Source organism: Anomalospiza imberbis, chromosome 1, assembly GCF_031753505.1.
Source record: "Anomalospiza imberbis isolate Cuckoo-Finch-1a 21T00152 chromosome 1, ASM3175350v1, whole genome shotgun sequence".
Lineage (NCBI taxonomy): Eukaryota > Metazoa > Chordata > Aves > Passeriformes > Viduidae > Anomalospiza > Anomalospiza imberbis.
In genome coordinates this window covers 4,205,849-4,225,769 of record NC_089681.1, presented here as the reverse complement: position 1 = coordinate 4,225,769, position 19,921 = coordinate 4,205,849, and the positions used below count along the sequence as shown (strand labels likewise).

Here is a 19,921-nt window from a genome sequence, read left to right as displayed (position 1 = left end):
GAAGACTGAACAGCTGCCAAAAACATCTCAGCTAACTCCCTACCAGCTGAAAATGCATGGATGTTCAGGGCCATATCTTGTTCTTCACTGTCCACCACATCCAACAAATAGGCCCGAATTGGCCCTTCGGTTGCATCGGCACAGAAGTCCAACACCACAACTCCAAGCACCGTGAGAACTATTCCAATGGGCTGCTTGTCCGGGACATCACCAATAGCCAGACCTGGGGAGAAATGGGAGAGGTACCTGAGCATCTCATTTAAAAAAGGCAAACTCCTAAGAACAAGCTTAACACCTTAGGAGAGAGGTGGCCAACAAGTTCACTGCAAACACTTCTTTATGGAGCAAAATGGCAATTTCAGCTCTTTTGCACAGCATTCTGTAAGGCCTGGGACATGGATGGTTTTTATGTTCTTAAGACTGACATTTATCAAAATGTTATTTTAAAAAGCATCTCTTAAACCCTGGATATTATTTGTATTCCTCACATGTATTTTCCATCAGATGCTGAAGGCTGTTTTTATAAAAGACAGCCATGGTTGGAGAGGGGAGCATCCAAAATGACGTATTTCATCTGTCAGATACATCCACAGGTAACTGCACTGCTGGCAGCATTCCTCACACAATACTTAATGTGCAGTAGTTGCAGGACACCAAGATAAAATTAAATTTAACTCCTTCATAGCTCTCTTTCCTTTTCTTAAACATTCTTATTTTCTAGATCGCTTTTTATAAGCAAAACTTTTAAGGATGAAGCAACATGAATGTATTTTGCATTGCAAAAAGCATCAGTCAGCTTCTGTTGACAGCATGAGATGAAATGCTTTTTATCTACAGAGTAGAAATGCAGCATTAGTGCAGAGCTGGATAATTTGTCATGAGATGAACCAGTGACAAAAGCATGAATTACTTGAATCACAGAGATTTAGAAGTTACACATGCGAGGCTGATAAAACCATTAGTGTAACTGATTAAAATGTCTGTGGAAGGAGATGAACTGGCTAAGCCACCAAAAATCATCTAAATCTCAAGTGCTGATTCCTGCATATTGAATCCTCATTTATACCAAGCCTTTTGAAGGCTAAAGAAGTTTATAAGTGTTCTACATTCAGCTGAACCCTACAGCAGAAAACACCAACACTGCTTTACAACTGCTGGAAACCTGAACAGGGCAGGAGAGAACAGGAGCTGGGTAAGGTGTTCTTCTGGGACATGGCTGTATCACGACTGGTTCCCCTCTCTATGACTCCTACTGCCAGAGGCCACGTTATGAAAGAGGGTCTGATACAGTTTTTTCAGCATCTCCTGTTGTCCCAGTTTGCAGTTAGGATTGCAAGTAACTGGAGACTGAGGACAGGGAACTGAAGAAGAAAAATCAACAATATTTTGTGCTGATTTATTAGAAGGCTTCAAAATCAGCCTATAAACTGAGCCTGAGATTTGCTTGCCAGTATCAATGGCTTCTGATCTAAACTACTGTATGGAACTGAGAGCTTCTTATCACTGAAAATCTTTGTAAGAGGGTTGCAGTCTAACATCTGGCAAACATTTGGAGGAAGAGGAATAAGTCTTGGAGACACAACAACTAAATACAATTGATGACAACTAAATACAATTGGTATCAAACCATACAGTCACCCTAGCACAATGCCATATGATAACAATTCAAATAAATAATAGTTATTGTTTTGGATAAATTTAAAAAGCATAAACTAAATGTCATCTATTTGAACAGTTTGTCCACTGCAGTTTGCACAGAATTGAAGCCAATCATATGGCATTCCAGTATAGCTTTAACAGACTGAGCCAAGCTAACATTCCACTCATTTCCCTCAATTAGCAGACCTGTTTCACAACAGAACTGCATCTAACCCCAAAAAAGAGAGCCAAGAGGATGTTATTAGGTGCTAAGTTCCTTTTGTTTGCATCAGTCCAATCATTTTGTAAACATTTTCCTAAACGTACTTGCTGTCACCTCTCCTACAATAAATTTACAAAGAGATTGTAGATTAAATTTGTAGTAAACTATGTTCAAGGGAAACTATTTTTACCAGCTTTGATGGGGGCTCAGGAAAAATTATTTTCCCACATAGTTTTTGATAAACAAATATTAACTGTGTTCTGGGTTTTTTCAATACCAGGTCTAAGAAAAGCACAAGAAAAAGTGAAAAGATAATTTTTGAAATAATGCTGGAAACAGGATGTGTTGCCAGATATGCATTAAAGGGAAAATGGATCACAACAGGAAACATTTCCCTGTGAACAGGTTGCTACAATTTTCCCATGTCAAGGATTGACCAAATTTGTCTCAGCGAGTGCAAACATTATGCTGGCAACCATTGTATTAATACCATTGTTATTAATACCAGTTACAGCCACCATTGCACAATGCTCAGCACAGTGCCGTAACTCTGAGTTCAAATAATAAAAGGCAAGATGGACAGAGCTCAAGTGCAGGGTTGTGGAGATTTCTAATGATTTTAACATTAAATATGAGGTAAACCAAGTGCAGAACATTATCTTTACTGCCTGCATTAAAATCTCAAAGCAGGTACATTAGCAGGGGATGCATGTAGGGGATTTCCTTGTTATTTACCTATCACAGAGCCATTAAGGAAAAGTGCAACTCCAAAGAGGACACCAATGCAGAGAGCAAGGATAAAAGGCCGCCGGCGGCCCCAGCTCAGCGTGCAGCGGTCACTGGCCGAACCTATGAGTGGAGTGAAGATCAAGCCCAGGATAGGGCTGAGGAACCAAGTGAGGCTGTAGTATTGTTCAGGAAGACCTAAAACGAAGACAAAAATGACAGAAAGTTTATGTGGTAGACACCAAACATCTCACTCTATACATGAAGTTTTGTTGCAGCATTGAAAATGGTAAATTGAGGGTAATTTATCTACAAGTGAATTCTTCCCAACTTCAAAACTCATTTAAGATTCTTTAGCAATGGTTAAAAGCCAGCTAAGGAAAGCACAGATTGTTTACCTTTCAAAACCTGGGCAATAAGAAGGTAACAATTGGAGTATTTTTGCTACTGAGTCCTCTATTGATTTGTGGAACATAAAACCAAAGATTTTAGGATGCTTGGAAGCTGCCTGGCTGTAAGACACAGATCCCCTGCTAAACAAAGATTCAAAATTGAACATTATAGCGGTGCTGCTTTCATCTAAGACCACCCCTACAAAAGGGTTATTAAAGATTTAATGGACTGAGAGTGAAGGAAAGAATTTGAATGCCTTATGAAATGTCCTATTTATAAGCACAAAAATGTTTACTTACAAAAATGAACAACAGACAATAAAAACAACAATTAGCAATTATTCATCAGCTTAGATAAATCTAAGGTTTGCTCATCCCCACTTTGCTTTCTTAAAGAACAGAGATGACTATTTATAGGATCAGATGGAAAAAAGTTAAAATCTACTACACAGAACTTACTAGAAAACAACAACTTGCTAGAAATAATAATTTCTGGAGAAGAAAGAGCTCCCAAGTCCTGCTCACATCCCCAGCACGGAGCAGTGGCCTGCAGAGGGCAGACTGGCCACAGCAGCAGCCACACTGACTCCTCTGGGACTTGCCTCCCACTGGTTTATCAGCACAGGGCAGGTGACACTCCGACACGGTTCTTAGAATAACGTTAAAAACAAAACAATCTATTTCTTGCAGTCCAACTGATGCCAAGACAGAAAAACTCAGTGTCTTTATCCCAGGAAGGAAAACCATTTATTATTCAAATCCGTATTTGGTGAGTGCGAGCAGCATTTGACCTTTGCTAGCGAGATCAACCTGTACCTTGTGCTCCCTGTTCTGCACACTGAGGCATCCATTACCAAGCAGGATTATACCAATCCCTGCCCAAAATAGCCTCTGATGCAAATTTGGAAGTCTAATCTGCTGATGTTTAAAGTAGCACCAAATCTTGACTAGCAACACTGACTTCTTCCATGAGACAGATCAGATTTTCCCAAGAGTGTTGCACACTCTGTGGTGATACGGAGATTATATTATGGAAAACAAGCTATTTTTTGGCATAAATAATAAATTTCATCATCAGGATTCAAAATCCAGGTCTGAGGCCAAGGTCTGTGTGATTTGACTCAACTTTGGCTAATGAACAAGCTAACAGTGACAGCTGCCCTGATGAGTCCAGTTATTGGAAGGGACCTGCCCCTGCTGAAACTTCCCAACCTGTGTTTGCCATGAACCTTCTGACACAGGCAATGGAATCATGGTTCAGCCACCTTTCCTTGTTACAGGCAGCTGCAGGCCTGCACTGAGGCCAATACTCCACATCAGTACTTACCATGGAACTGCTGATTCCTTTTGCACAGGATTTAGATCCTTAGGAAAGGGCTGTTTGTACAGGTGGCATCATGTTCACATCATGATTCAAATCACTATCTCCTGTTTAGCTTTTCCTGCTGTTTGGTGATGTCTTGGCTGATATGGAAGTATTAGCTGAGACATAACACTGTGTGTGTTTGCATATCAGACCTAAAGCTCATGTTCAAGAAGCCACACTGCCTCCAGACTGCAGCATTTATTTGCATCATCCAGCTTCTCTTCACGAACACTATCCTCATCAAAGATGCAAGTCAGGAAGTCAGCAATTCAAGCAGAAGTGCAAGGAAAACTTCCATCCCCCTGTATTTTAACAATCCCTTTAACTTTACCACGTTCAACAGCTTTCCAAGCACACAAGCAGGTTCAGGTACCTCTTGTTTAACTGATATCTCACCTGCTCCAAGATATTGACACTTATCGGTGCCTGAGCTGGCTTAATGATGGGGAAGAGGAAACATTTAGTTCAAGGCAAGTAAAACTAAAGGCTGGGCATGATTCATTTAGGGTGAATGATTTTTCTGCAGGACACAGAAGAAATGGCAACGTGTAAATACTCATCCCATTTAGCCTGCACAGAGCTATCCTGGGAGCAGTGGTTGAGCACCAAACGTTGCTACTGTGTGAGGCCAAGTCCCTGCAGAGTCTGCTTCAAACACAGTGAGAGGCTGCAGCTTAACCAATGTCTTGGATCTTTAGTGCAGTGATCACCAACATCTGGAATAACTTGATGGTGTTTCACTGCACGAGGGCTGTGTGCTGAAAGCAGATGTTTCTTTTCTGAATTATGTTGTGACTTGTGAGTTATGAGCTGGGACATCTCAATCAAGCTCATCCATCAGTAAACACTTGTGAGACGCTGGGATGGTTTTGCAGTAAATCATAGAGAGATGTTAAATAAACACAGAGGTGAAGGCTGGCAAGAGCTCTGCCATCAGCCTAACAAGCCTCATCACATCTTATGTGGATAAAAAAATCAAATAGACATATTTAAGTAAAAGGGACACAAAGAGATTATCTTTTAATAATCCAACATCCATTGAGACAAACAATTTGTTTTCATGGAGACTGTGAGCAGAAACAACAAGGAAACACTGGTAGATCGGGGACAAGCAATAGAAGTGCAAATCAGGGACACCAAGGGTTGGCACTGTTCACTGTCCCTCTGTCTTTGAGGCCACCACTTTGTCTCCAGTCTGCAATGACACTTCTCTGTGGTGTCTTAACAAAAAAAAAACAAAAAAAAAAAAAAACAAAAAAAACCAAAAAACAAACAAACAAAAAAAAGTTCTGGAAACTCACAAACCATCTGAAATGATGATTTGAAATTATTTCCTCAGAGAACTAAAAACTGTTTACAAATATTTCTCCTTCAACTGTAAAACCTGCACATTTCTAAACTGAATGGATAGCTGTTTTTAATGCTTTATTAGCCACAGCTAACTGTCATAAAAATGTCCTAAAATTATTTTAAAAACATTCAGTACCTGACTTCAAGTACTTTCAAGATCAACTTTGCATGTAATAACTCAAAATCAGATTAAGGTCTGGTTTGATTTTACAGGTCAATAAAAGGAAGGAAAAAAGGTTTTTTACCCAACCTTTGATGCATGACTAAAATTAATGAGTTTTATCTTTCCATGTGTGAATCAGAGGAGAGAGACTGAAATGCTTTCTTGGAAAGAATTTATTTTTACTTATAGCAAAGGACGATCTTCCTAACATCTAAGTACTATAAATAAAAGCCTAAATCTAAATATTTACAGTGAAAATGGCTTACTTTGCAGAAGACATGAATCTCAATGATTTCAGAACAGAGCCATGGATGTAGCTTTTATGGAAGGGTAAAAAGGACACTTGAAACCCCAAGAACATTATGTTTCAAGATTCTTTTTTCGAAAAACCACTTTGATTTTTTTTTATTGAACTACTTATTAGCAGCCAAAATATCTATCTTTAGAAAAAGAGGCCATGATAAAAATCTGTACAAGAATTAATAGCCCCATGCCAAGAAAAATGGAAGAATTTCTCAAAAGCTTTGAGTGCTCCCCCAAGTAAACAGGAAAGGAATAACTTCCAAGTGAAATACAAGCCATTCCCATAGATTGGGTAATGGCAGGAATCACTGACATGAGCACAACCTGCTTTCTCTCTTGCTGGAGAAGCCATGCCATGGGACTGCTTCCATAAGCTAAATGGCAGGGCCCTAATAAATTGCATTCCAAGAGTAAGCCAGTAGTTTATAAAGTCATCACGTGTGTTTTACATAGTTATGCAGAATTCCAAACTGTTACCATTTATTAAGTGATGTGTATGGCTTTACTGTAAGTATGTAAACTCTGAGTTTGTCACATCAGAATATAGTTGGTTACCCAAGTGGAAAACAACTGAGTGGGGTTAGAGAAGACTCCTGGTGGGAAGTGGGTGCACATGAAAACTAAAAGCAGTAGAGGAAAAAATTAATCTGCTGTTGGGAGAATTGCCACCACAGCCTGACAAACTCCTCACCTGAGCAACACAGGCAGACAGAGCAATCATTGTAGGAATGGGCAGGAAAGTGAATTATCCAGTTTCCTTTTGTGTTTGCTTTCTAGGTCTGAAAGTTGAGATGTGTAATTGATAAACTCAGTCTGCCCAGTGAACTAAAACTCTGAAGCACTCTAGTGCCCAGAAGTCTTCTCTCTCTGTACAGATTTAGGTGTCATCTCTGATGTCTGTGCTCAGCATTGTTGCTGGGAAATCAGACTTTTGTAAAGCTCACAGCCATGTTCTACCAGGAGTTTTCCAGGAAAGAGCTTTCTGAGGCACTGAGCACAACCTCCACTATCCCATGAAGTGAGACTTCAAAAGGTACCTCACAGATGCTCTTCCTAAAATTCACCCTTCATGCTGGCAGAGTCTGCAGAACCTTCATCATTTCAACAGTACCTTGCTTTAGTGCTAGACATTTTTATATAAATGAGAACATTCCAGACATACAAGGAGAACTCCAACCTCAAAATACTATTCTTCCCTTAAAAGAGGCTGTTCTGGTTTTAGTATCTTGAATATCTGCATACATGATATGCGCATTTAGGTTGGCATGTGTGATTTGGCAGGAGAAGCAAAAAAAAAAAAAAAGGACTGAAAATTGAAATACTTTAAGAAATTGTGTGTGTCTGTGTTTAAACAACAGAAACCCCCCTAAGTCTTCCAGAAGTTTTCTGTTTCACAAGAATGAGCTCCAAATATGAAACTTTATAAAAGTTCTGTCTGCAAGGGTGTTACAAAGCTGAGGAAAGTAATTGCATATCCTAATGTTTCCTTACTCTGTACATGTATGCTGCTAAACCTACTGAATGTTACCATTTTATGCAATATTTTTAAATGGGAAGACAGTTCAGAAGGCAGCTGAGGCAGGAAAAACAACAATAAGCAGAAATGTAGAGACAGAGGGAATGTTTTGACACCTAGAAGTTCCTTCTGACACCCCCATCAGTGGCAAGGACTCAGCTGGGTGGTGTATTTTAAATAAACATGGCTATGCTTACGTGCTGGGCCAGCAGCCCTGCAGCATCCAGTCTCTGACGTGCACAACAGATGCACGGATGCTGGCTTGGACTGGACTTCAAGGCAGCACAGCCATGAGACTGTCATCCATTTGACAGCCTGTCCACAACCTCTTGCAGCCAGAAGTGAAATGTCCCAACTGCTGAGAGCTGCTGTATCCCCCTAGAACAGGCCAAATCTCAGCTGGGACTGATTTTGTATGGCCAAGAGTGGTTCCACGCAGCACATACCTTTACCAAAGGCTGCTGAGACACATGCAAGCTCAAAGGCCAAAGCAGCTGCATCCCATTACCAATTTAATGCTGTTCCTTTATTTTGTCTGTAATTTTCCACCTCCATGCTTGCCTTGCCAGGTGGCGGCTCTTAGAGCAAACCACCATCCAGCAACTTGGAAAAGCAGCCTGGTGGCCTCACGGGGGAGGAATAATAACAGGAGGATTATTATTTAGCCTTTTACTGACAGCTAATCTGAGGAAACACCGAGGAGGGAAAAAACATATTGGATAAACAAGGTTAGTATTTGTGGCGTGAACTGAATGTGGAGCAGGTCACAAGGCAGACTCAGAAGTCTCATACAAATCAGTGAGAAAAAGAGCAAAACACAACAACAGCTTCTGTTAGGAGCAACGACTGCTACTGAGACCCTTGTAATATGGCATTTCCCAGCCAGCTACAAACAAACAGGACACTGGCTTCTAGTAAATAAGGGTTTGTTTTTTCCCAGACAAAAAAAGTGCCCAACAATAGTGGGACCAGCACTGCTCACGGTTCACAGGAAATGCTCACTGTGTCACCATCAGTCTAAGGGCTGCGTGAGGTCACGAGTTACATGGAAGAAAGATTAAGTCACATGCAGCAGTTTCTATTCAAAATCTCTTTTTGATAAGTTCTATTGGGGGAAAAATAGTTCTTTATAAGCTTAACAATAAGATCTGATATGGGAATAGGATGCTATAGTCCTATTTTCATTTGTTAGAAATCATCACCTAGAGACTTGTTTATACACTTTAAATAAACACCATACAAATTTCTGAATGAACACAAGAAGCTGTCATACTCTGCAAATGCTTTCTCTTCCACAATTTCATCCTTGTATAAAATACTGCATGCTGCTAAAAATATTTCACATTGATGTGTTTAAAACTACATTGCTTATACAATCTGCTTTGTTTAGACTATTTTTAAGGAATGCACCAAGCAGAACGAATCCTTGTCAAAAAGCTGTAGAAAATTTTGAATTCTGGTATTTGTTTTTCATCTTATACATAAAAATTATAGGAACCACTGCAAATTGAAGCAGTTTAGCTTTGGTGGATCTATATGAGGAGTAGGGGTTTCAGAACAATTTCATAAATTCAGCCAAATATGCATTCCCTTATATTTAAAATGAAAATACAGACTTGCCACACATTTGTGTCTCCCAAAGAAACTGCAAACAAGCTGCAATGCCTGTTTTGACACCATGAAACTTTGACCATATATTCTTTGCTTCTTGCTATCTCCCTTCAGATTTTAGAACTTTTAATGCCTTAGAGTGGGACCTGGAGCTGCCAGAGAAACCATACCTGAGCCAACATATGTTGAACCAATGCACTGGAATAGGCCTGACTGTGGTCTGAGCACTATTGAGGTATGGTCAGCACTTGAACATAGAGTTTGTTGCACCCATGAGAAACCACATTCTAACTTCTGGATTGAAACAGGAACTCTGACCAACAGGGAAGGGGTAAAAAAAAGCAAAGTAATTTCTCCTGGTGCCCATTACCACGATCTGAGCAGCGAGAGTACAAGCTTTTAAGAAGGAAATAATTTTAAGTACTTCTTGAAATCAGAGTCTGGCAGCACATGAGACGAGACAGCCTCTAATTTGCAGCCCTAATGCAACAGTATCTTACAGCTGCTGGTGTGAGAAGAAATGAACCTTATACAGGGCTTGATTTTTAGATGAAAAATTTGCTTTTCATTCAATGACTCCTGCCCAGCCTGTATAAGGTACTTGCTCAAGCCAAGCACGTGTTCAAAACCCGCTTGGAAGCAGCAAACAGCACAACACTGGTGAAAATTTGACCAATACTTGTGATCACAGGGCTCAGTTCAGTTGCAAGAGAGCAGGTGGAAGAACTCAGAACTGTGAGGTTTTTCATTGCTGCTTAGCTTCCTACATTAAAATGGTTGCCCAGCAAGCTGTCAGGCACCTTGATTCACTCAGTGTCTCAGGAACAATCTACTGCATAAACAGCATCTCAAAACTGTGGCTTCAATCTTCCCGCTGGTAAAATTCACAACCTGAAATTCCTCTTGTGCCTGTCGAATCAGAGCTCTTGTGCTTAGCCTGCAACATTCACGAGCTGTCAGCACATTATCCCCATCTCACAGGCAGGAGTACGTGCGCTCTGCAAGCCGAACACTGCGGGAACACAAATGTCACCCACTTGCAAGAAGTCTCTCCTCTCCCTCATCCCCCTCCTGTAAGGTCTAGTCAGCAGGGATGGCTGCACAAGGGCTGGGATGCTGAGCTCTCAGCTCACTCAGCTGCTGTGTTACTGCTCTGGAGGATATACAGGGCTGCCTCCTCTGTCCAAACAAGGAATTTTTTGTGGGACACAAGACCGGAGGGATAAAGAGTGATAATCAAGAGAACAAATAATTAATAGGAATATTGCAGAGACATAAAAAACATGGCACTGCAAAAACTTGACATCCAAGGGCAAAAATCAGAAAATTCTTTCCAAAACTACCAGCAGAAGTCAGAAGTCAGACTATTCTCAATGCTGGAACAGTCAGGAAAAACCCAGAGGACTAAAGAGACACTTTGCAGGGGAGAGGACTGGGGCACTGTCTGCCTTCTAGGATAGGAACCTGCTTCCTGCATTGCCGTGATATTCAAAGCTTCTACAGCACATTCAGGTCTTTAAAATGCACCCACATTTCTGCTTTAGTCACTCCCTATCATAAGGACAGAACTCAAGACAAAATCTGCATCTACGTTAGAGACATAGGAACAAATAATTAATAGGAAAATTAAAGTGATGATATTGGGTTAGAGATGTAGGAAAACTTAAAACTTGTATTCCAAATTTTAGATTTCCTTAGGAGTTGGACACAAATAAGTCAACACTGTTACAGAAGAATTAACTCCCAAAAATTTGGAAACTATTTCATGCCATGTCTGCATCTATACTAGAGCCATCCATTTTGAAAGACCAGCTAAACTGGTAATAAAATAAAGCCCTTGCTCTTCAACAGCTTCAGTACAGAAATATTAGTGTGGTGTTTCACACAGAGAGTTCTGGAGGTGCTTTTAAGCTGCAGAAGAGTAATATCTCCTTCTGGCAAAGCTGTTCTGCCTTTTGAAACTCCCTATGCTATAGCATGCCAGCAGCAACCACGGTGGGTTAAATAACACTTCTGGAAAATGGAATTAAGGAAATAAGTGACAGGCCTCTTAAAGGATTTCATCATCCAGCTCTCCCATTTTCTGTCTCTGCTCAATTATTGCTTCTCAACCTCCTACAACTGTCCTCCCCTTCTCATATTTGGCAGCTGTGGGAGTTGTCAGTGTTTCATTAAGCTCTGCTGCTGCACGGCTGTTCTGCCAAAGTTGTAGAAAGGTTTATGTGGCTTTCCTGACAAATTCTGGTTTATAACCCAGTTTTATGGTGCTGTGTCAGGAAAGTGAAGCGTATGTTAAGAGAAGTGAGCCAAAGGTATGTGTGGAAGGGGGAGAGGGGAAGCAAAAGCCTGGGAACAGCTGAGGTCTGAGGAATCAGAGAGAGAACACATGGGCTGATCTGCAGGCAGGCAAATGTGATTTTCCTTTTAGCATGATCACAAATGCTGTCAAGCACAGCTTTTAAAGCTTCCATTATTTATTTTTAAGTTTCTATTCCTCCTACTAACCTACTTCCAGAGGGGCAACCTATGGTAATTCAGGGAGAAGACTGTTTCTAGCTTACTGCCTTTATAACAATCCAGTTTCCTACTTCCTTACCCAATATTGACACATATGTCTATTACTTGATTTATTTGCTACTCCTGCTGCTGCAGAGGAGGAGGAATCAAAAGCAATGCATATGACCTGCCCTGCTCAAAGAAAGGCCGCAGAATCAACCGCTGTTGTAGATTTTTTTTACTGTAGCTAATTAGCAATTCTTATGGGTTCCACTGAATTATATCCTTATCAAACCCACAGTATTTATTTTTTGCCAGGGTAGAGTGTAAAGTGCCAGCTTTACTTAAGACAGAAGCTGAACCTTTTATGCTCAAATACTGAGAATGCCAAACAAGCTTTCCCCATGCTCCAGCAGGAAAATAAGCTGCAGAGAGAGCAAGGAAACAACATTGCCAAGGGCTCCCACCTACTGCTGAAGCTGATTCACTCAAATTTGCCAGATTATCTGTGCTGTCCTTTTTGGCTCTTGGGAAACTTGTTTTTAACTTTTCTTGCTCTCTCACTTATTAACCAATATTTAGAAATATATCACTTTGACACTAATAAGAAATTTGCATCACAGTGTTGAACAAGCTGAAATGGAATATAGATTAAATCTGATGCAACTTCCAGTGTGCTGAAGCAGCACCAATAAAAAAATTTCTTTTTAACTACCACTGTTGAGCAGTTTTAAGGGTGTATCAGAGGTGTTTACATCAAGTAAAAAACTGAAAACTTTCTTCAGTGTTCCAGAAAAATACGGGTTGTGTTCTTTATTATAGAATCACCCAAGGCTGACTTCACAATGTCAGGGTATTTATTCCCAGCCTGTCTCCTGCTGCTGGCTGGTTAAGCAAGCTGCAGATGCAGGACTCAAAGGTCACACACACAGCATCAGCATCCATTTCCCTTCACTACTAACTGTCTAAATGTATGCAGGCCCGTGTATGAATGCAGCAGTCAATAAGCTGTTTCACCACACTGATCCTTCCCTCGCCCTTATGGGATGTAATTAAAAGGCATCAGCCGTACATGATGCCCCACTTGGGCTCGGCGCATTACGTAACGCTGCAGCACTTCCCGTTCCTCTGGCTGCAAGATTACACATCAATTACTGTGACATGTGTTGCCTGAAGAGATGCAGCATGCCAGTTTATCCAAAACTCAATAGGGTTTTTCGTCACTGTTTCTAGAATATTGACAAATTTATAAACACAGGACTTTGGCTCAAATTCCCCGAAAATTCCCGAACCCAAGAAATTCCTAATCACACAACAGAAAATCTTTCAGCAACCTGTTCCATTAATGAACAGTGGAGCTTTTGTTGCAGTGATTAACACATTAATACCCTAGAATATGACCATCTACTTACATGGCTGAGTCAAATCCCAACCAAAATCTTGTGTTAACCCGTAGTTGTAACTCCAAGCAGAGTCAAATCTCAACTGTTAACCCAGATTGAAGCAACCCTCCCACCTCCTAGAAAAGTCTGGTCAACAAACAACTTTTCACCTTAAGAACAAATTTTTAATTAAAAACCTACTGACTTAAGGGAGATCTATTCAATATGGGGCTGCTCAGCAGTACCATGAGGCAGCAGTAGGTGCAGCCTGTGCCCTCCTTGCTCTGGTGCTGTTCTGCTCCACAGGGCAAGGAGTTTGTGCCCAAAGGAAGCTTTGAGCACCATTCCACACTGATCTACCCAGACCTCAAGGGTAGGTGAAAGCCTGATTGACATAACTAAGCAAGGACTAGGAGATCCCAAATGTTCTGGGACTTGCTTGTGGTCACGACTTTTAAACCACCATTGTAGCAAACACTAGGCTAGAAGGCATCACCAAGATATTAATTCCTATTCACTGCAGCAGAAATCTCCCCTGATGTGTCTGTTCCACTCCACCAACTCCCAAGCCCTAGGGAATCATAAAGGATCTGGTCCACTCTGCCAAACAAATGACTGGCATATATGTAGTCCAGCATGGCATCTGCACAGTGTACCCAGGAACAGAACTTGAAAAAGGAAGGCAAGCAGACTTGAGGGTAGCCAAAAAAGTATTTTTTTTTTTTGTTGAGCAGGCAGCCAGACAGAGTTTGGTCAGCACAATATTGCGCCCTTGAATTGCAAGCAGCAAAGAAAACAGTTCACTTCCAGCCTCGAGAGTAAAATGCAAGGAGATTGTCTCTGCACATTGATAAAAATCATTCTTTCCTTCCCCAGTTTTTAGACTTGACTACATGCTTGGAAGTCACATGAAAACATTGACTTAAGGAAGTGTTTTTTGGCCTGTGTACCCCCGCAGACACCATCTGAGAACCTTTTTCTTCCTGGGGATTAGTGACCAGACAGTTGATCTTTACATTTCAGCTGGGCTCACATTTTCATAGTCCTTTTAAGGGTCAAAAGGTGGTGCAGGCAGCTCCTTCTACAATTACCCTGGGTGACCCAACAGAAAAAATGTAATACCTAATAAACGTCATAGCTACCCAATATACACTTCATATTCCAAAAGCCATTTTCCCCCCAAATTTCCAGAAAAGAAAAAAGATGAACTGATCCTACCAACACTCCTTAGGCCATTGACATGCAGTTTCAAAGTGCTTTACTTCCCTTTTCAAGACTCAAAGCCTCCCAAAAAAGCACCATTCTTATGACAGGCTTAAAAAAGTGTATTGTTAATTGTTACCATGCTGAAAAATCAACCTTCTAGACTTTATAAAAGCTTTTGGACCACAGGTTTGTTTATGACAGGAATAAACACTCTGTCTGGGATCATTTTGGTCATAACTGTGCTACTGGGAAGCTTTACTAAAAAGTCAGCAGAGAGTAGCAACACAGCATTTGCTTTTCAATTATTTGCTATTTCAAAAGTGTTGCTGAATTATATGAATGAATATATAAAGAAACATGCTGATTCTTCTAACTCATTATTCATTATTTGCTTTTAAAAAAAACCCAAACAGGCGAATTTTGCAAATAACCTATCCTAAGCCCCTAAAAAGAAACTGCATTCCTCTATGCAGTTGCCTGTATTGAGGTTAATTCCTCATGTGGCTACATCGAGCGGAACAGAAATCCTATTAGTGCTTTCCCTGTTTGTGGCAACAAATGAACAGCACTTTGGAGTTTGCAGGCACAGTTCTCCACGTACACTGCTCCAGGAAAAACACTGCAGTTCACCAGAGGCTGTAACCATCTCTAGATATAAGAATGAGGACTATCAGACAGAGAGTTTTAATCAACTGAGGATTTTCCCTGCCAAAAAATGTGGGTTTTCTCTGTAGCTATTCATGCCACCAACCACCTGCCTTGTGGCAAAGCATTATAGAAAATCATCCTCTCACATGAAATTCTGGGGCTGATTAAAAAGACAGTGTTGGTGTTTATGGAACCTGCCTCAAACTTTCCTAACTTGCATGTTTTGGCTTGAACGTTAACTTACGTGAAACACGTTCTATACATGTACAGGGGAGATTTAAAAGCAGAGCTGCATTCACATTGAAGTTTTCTAAATTCTAGTTAATAAAACCCTTGATCTTAGTATTTTGAGCTTACAGGGTCATACCACAGAGTTGCTCTCATAGGAAATTTTAGTAACTAGGAGCAGAGTCTCAGGCATCAGTCCAAATAACTCACTCACTGTGTCCGAGAGAAGTTGCTCTCCACCCTCACTCAGCTGATTAAAAATTATACAACTGCATTTGTACATGAGAGATAATGAGATCCATGGAGTCCCTTTGCACCAAATAACAGGAATTGATAGTCTGGAATAAAATGTAGTAATACAAGATGAATATAACTTCTTACTGCAGACCCTTAAATGTGATCTTTACTCACATGTATTATGTTGCCCAATCAGTGAAGCTACACGTGGAAAGATAAATTTACCATGAAAACCTGAAGTTAAACAAGCAGAGCACGCCAGCACAAACGACAGCAAACATTTCCTTTCCAAATTTGCAAATTCCTCCACTGGGGAGGAAGCAGAACAGAACTCTATTCCAACAACCAGACAAGTGTTTTCATATATATTGTGAAAACCAGTTGTCTTTTATACCACTCTGCATGTGATTTTTTCTTGCCAATTAAACTTATAAAAGAATGGAACAAGTTATACATATTAAATATACATGTATATATTATTATATATGTCATTTAAACATATATACAAGTTATATATAAGTTACAGGTATAGCAACTCTGCATTATTCTGTCATCCAACAAAGCCCCTGAGTAATTTTTAAGATTCAAACCTAAATAATTTGCAAGATTTGGCAATCCTTTCATATCTGACCAAGTTGTACCAAACTCTTCTGAATGTTACAGCTTAAAAGCATTTGAAAACTTATTTTAAACACATTTGCCACATGAATAGGGTAGGAATACACAGTGCAGAAAAATAACCTTCCTCTCCAATTATCTCCATAACCTCTGGCACACACTGACTCTCTCCAGACCGATGGAGTCCTTGGCACAAAATTCATGATGCGTGACTTTGACTACCTCAAAGAACGGGGAGCATTTGGTAGACTATTGCTTAATTAAATTACAGAGAAAGAGCCACCCTCAGCCTTTTAACTGATTACATAATCTTATTTTCTCATGCCAACCTCAAATATTGTGAAGACTCCCCCATGCACTTCTTGAGCTTCTCTAAAGTTACACAGTGAGACCGTACTGGGGGGACCCAGGAAGTCATTGAGGAAGGGGTTTCAACACTGCTGCTCACCACAGGCCCAGCCATGACCTCTGAGATGTCAGCCAGTTTGGGCTTGAAAACTCTGTTTCTGGCATACTCCTGTTGGTTGTAATGGAAAGGAAAGAATTTAAGTTCTCTTTTAATTTCATACAGATGACAATTTCCTTCTGCTATTATTTAAGGTCAGTATTAAGTAAGCATTATTTGCTTTGTGTTAGAGGGTAGGTTTAGATTGGATATTAGGAAAAAATTCTACCCTGTGAGGCCCTGGCACAGGTTGCCCAGAGAAGCTGTGGCTGCCCCACCCCTGGAAATGTCCAAGGCCAGGTTGGACAGAGCTCTGAGCACCCTGGTCTAGTGGAAGGTTCCCTGCCCATGGCAGGGGGGTAGAACTGGATGGTCTTGAAGATTCCTTGCAGCCCAAGCCATTCTAGGATTCTATTTTACAAAGACATTAATATCAGGAATACTCAAACCCTTTTTTCTAAAACAGCACATGTAGTGCAGAACCACTACAGAGGTGATAGTCTAGCAACCAGAAATTTATTCCTTTAAAGTTTTGCAAAATAATAACTTAAGGGGAGGAAAAAAGAGCAAAGCACACTGCATCTGCTCTTCTTTTCTGCTGCAGCTTGGAAGAAAACAGCAGATCAGATATTTCAGTGACATCCAATCGCTGCACAAATTTTTTAAATTGCAGCTGAGTATGATAAACAATAATTTTGAAGTCACCTGATGCAGTCCATATAAGACAGCAGGTATGCCTGTAATGACTCTTCCTTGCCAGAAAATGTCTGGCTTGGTAGAACACTGACTGAGTTTCCAAATCCGGTAAAGAAAACATAATGAATACCACAACTGTCTCCACTACAACTAATTCACCCCAGTAAACAATCATTTATCTGAATCCTCAAGACACTTAGGTTTAAATTCATGAAGATTCTTTCCAGAGTGCCCAAGTTTAACACTAATTTTAGAATATGTAATTTAGTACTTATTTTCCTGCCACCTACATGAACTTGATCTCTATTCTCCAAAGAAATACTTTACTTTCCAGAAGTGTCCAGATATAACATTTGTAAGAGGTATTAAAACACTTCCAGATCAAGAGCTCATTTAAAGCAGGATATTTTTGGAATTTGCAGATTATCCTGGGGGATGGGGGGGGGTGGGTAAGCTCAATTCTGATAGAATTATTGAAAGACTATTGTTTACAGAGCAGCACAACTGATAAAAGCAGGAAAATCATGTTTTTATATAGCCAATACAAAGAACACATAGAAAATGATCCAGCTCTGTTTATTACTTGAGCCAGAAAGAACAGACACTGGGATTCGGGGGAGGATAGAAATTCAAGGTGAAGATGATCTGAGCAGAAGTTATACAAAATTTATGGGCATAATAAAAGCAATTGCACTGCCTCATGATGGGACACTTGCCAGAGACAAAGCTTATATCAAGGACACAACCAGGCCACTGTAGGGACTGAGCCTTTCTGTTCTGATACCCTGCCCTGTACAACCACCTCCATGGGGAAAAGCATTCTTGCTCTGAAGTGTGTTAAGACATTTTTGAGCCGAGTGTGGAAACTCTCTCCTCACACCTAGCACTCCCAAAAGCCTGGAAAGATGGCACCTAACTGTGCTGTAGAAAACTATAGCCCAGCAGTCACCATTCCCTAAAAATAATAAAAGCTCAGATTCAAATTCTTCAGTTTATATGCTCTGTATCTACTACCCTGGAAAAAAACTCACCTGGAGGCTCCAACTGAATATCACCAAATGTTAACAGAGTTGGGGTCATCTGTTTTTGGAAAAATCTACATCTGTTCTGCTCTGTACCCAGCTACTCAAGACTTCAGGGAGAAGAAGATCTTTATGCAGTTACATGAGCTATAGGAGATTTATCCAAACCAATGCAGACATAATCCATAACATGGATTTTCCCTATTTAGTTAAAAGTACTTGTATTAAATATTATCAAACTGAATCAGTAGCACAAAACATTTCCAATAATTTATTGCAAAACAGCCTGCAGGAAGTGTATCTGAAACCTCTTCAACTGTTGTTTGGTGAAAAGAGGATGATTAAATGGGGTCCAAGAGGGGCATCACAACAGAAAGACTCTTGCAACAAGCACACAGGAGACTGAGGGGAACAGAGTCAAGGGGCTGCAGCTCTGACAATCCTATATTAAAACATTACATGAGTTGGTCTGCTGACACTCTTTTCATTTCCAAAGTGGCTTTAATTCTATTTCCTTGAAAAGTAAGACTCCTGTTCACAAATGAGTTCCCAGCTATTCCTTTTTCATAACCTGTCTCTCAGTCCACATTCAACAGAAACCCACTGAAGTAAGCTGTGGGGTTGCCAGTTCCAATGCTGGGCATCCAAATCTCAGTTCTGCATCTGCAAGTTGCTGCCACCAGAACCCCATCCAAGAGCTGAAAGGTTTCTTTTTACAGTAAAAAACAGGCAATTGCCTTCTGGAAAATTGCCCTGGTGGCAATTACTTTGTAATAAAGGAGCATGGAAGCACTATCGAGTTTCACCTATTATTGCTATGGCAAAGTTACCTCTTGGTCAGAGCTGAGGGTCAAACTCAAATTCTGAGCAGAAAAACTCATGCATGTAGAGTCAAGGCTTCTTCTGACATCTTGGTCCAGATGAGGGTGTTTAGATAGAAGTATAAAGAGATGTTTGGCATGTAGTGGAAAGCAGATTAAGAGGAATGGTTTAGGCTAAGAAAGATGTTGCATAAATGTGTCTTTAAAACCACTCAATTTTAGTGCATTTCCAGGAGGTCAAAGTCTGTCCCTACTTCTCTCATCTTTTCCCCACTACTCACAGGAAATCTTGGTAAAAAGTCAGGGATCCTGCAGTTCCTTTATTCTCATCTGTGCCCATTTCTACCCTAGAACTGTCCTTGAAAGCAGCAGAAAGGCTTGCCTTGAGTCTCAAAACAAGGTGGGTCTGCTATGTGTGAGAAGAAAGAATTTCAAGTCAATTTGGTGACCCAATGATAAGAGAAACATAAAAACCCTGTTTATAATAGATTGAAAAAATAATTTAATGCTATTGGCTGATATGAAAATTTAAAAAACATTTTTTAATTTAACATGGTCTCATACCCAGTTCACCACCTTTAACTTCTAGCAGTGATTAGTCCTTATTTCTGTGCTTTACTAGGTCTCTGGGCAGGAGAAAAGGAATTTAGGAAAGAAGGGGAACAGAGATCTCAAAGTACACCTAAGTCATGCCGAACAGTTTAGCCTCTCCTAACCCGTGGCTACTCCAGATAAAAGGCAGGCAGCATGCTGGACAGGAAATGTCTACAGGTAGGAAGAAGCAGCTACATAAGGATAGAGATGTACATTTCCTTCTTAGAGAGTGATTATTTT

At 40.4% G+C, this 19,921-nt stretch overlaps 1 protein-coding gene across 5 annotated transcripts in view; it reads right to left on the bottom strand.

The window, feature by feature from the left end:
- SLC45A4 (solute carrier family 45 member 4) overlaps positions 1–19,921 on the bottom strand; it is an 84,773-nt gene that overhangs the window by 9,479 nt on the left and 55,373 nt on the right. For all 5 annotated transcript variants that reach the window (XM_068179877.1, XM_068179873.1, XM_068179866.1 and 2 more), the window contains 2 exons: positions 2,597–2,785; positions 44–223 (listed from right to left, as the gene is read on the bottom strand). In XM_068179877.1, the coding sequence (XP_068035978.1) occupies positions 44–223; positions 2,597–2,785 (369 nt within the window). The remainder of the gene's footprint in view (positions 1–43; positions 224–2,596; positions 2,786–19,921) is intronic.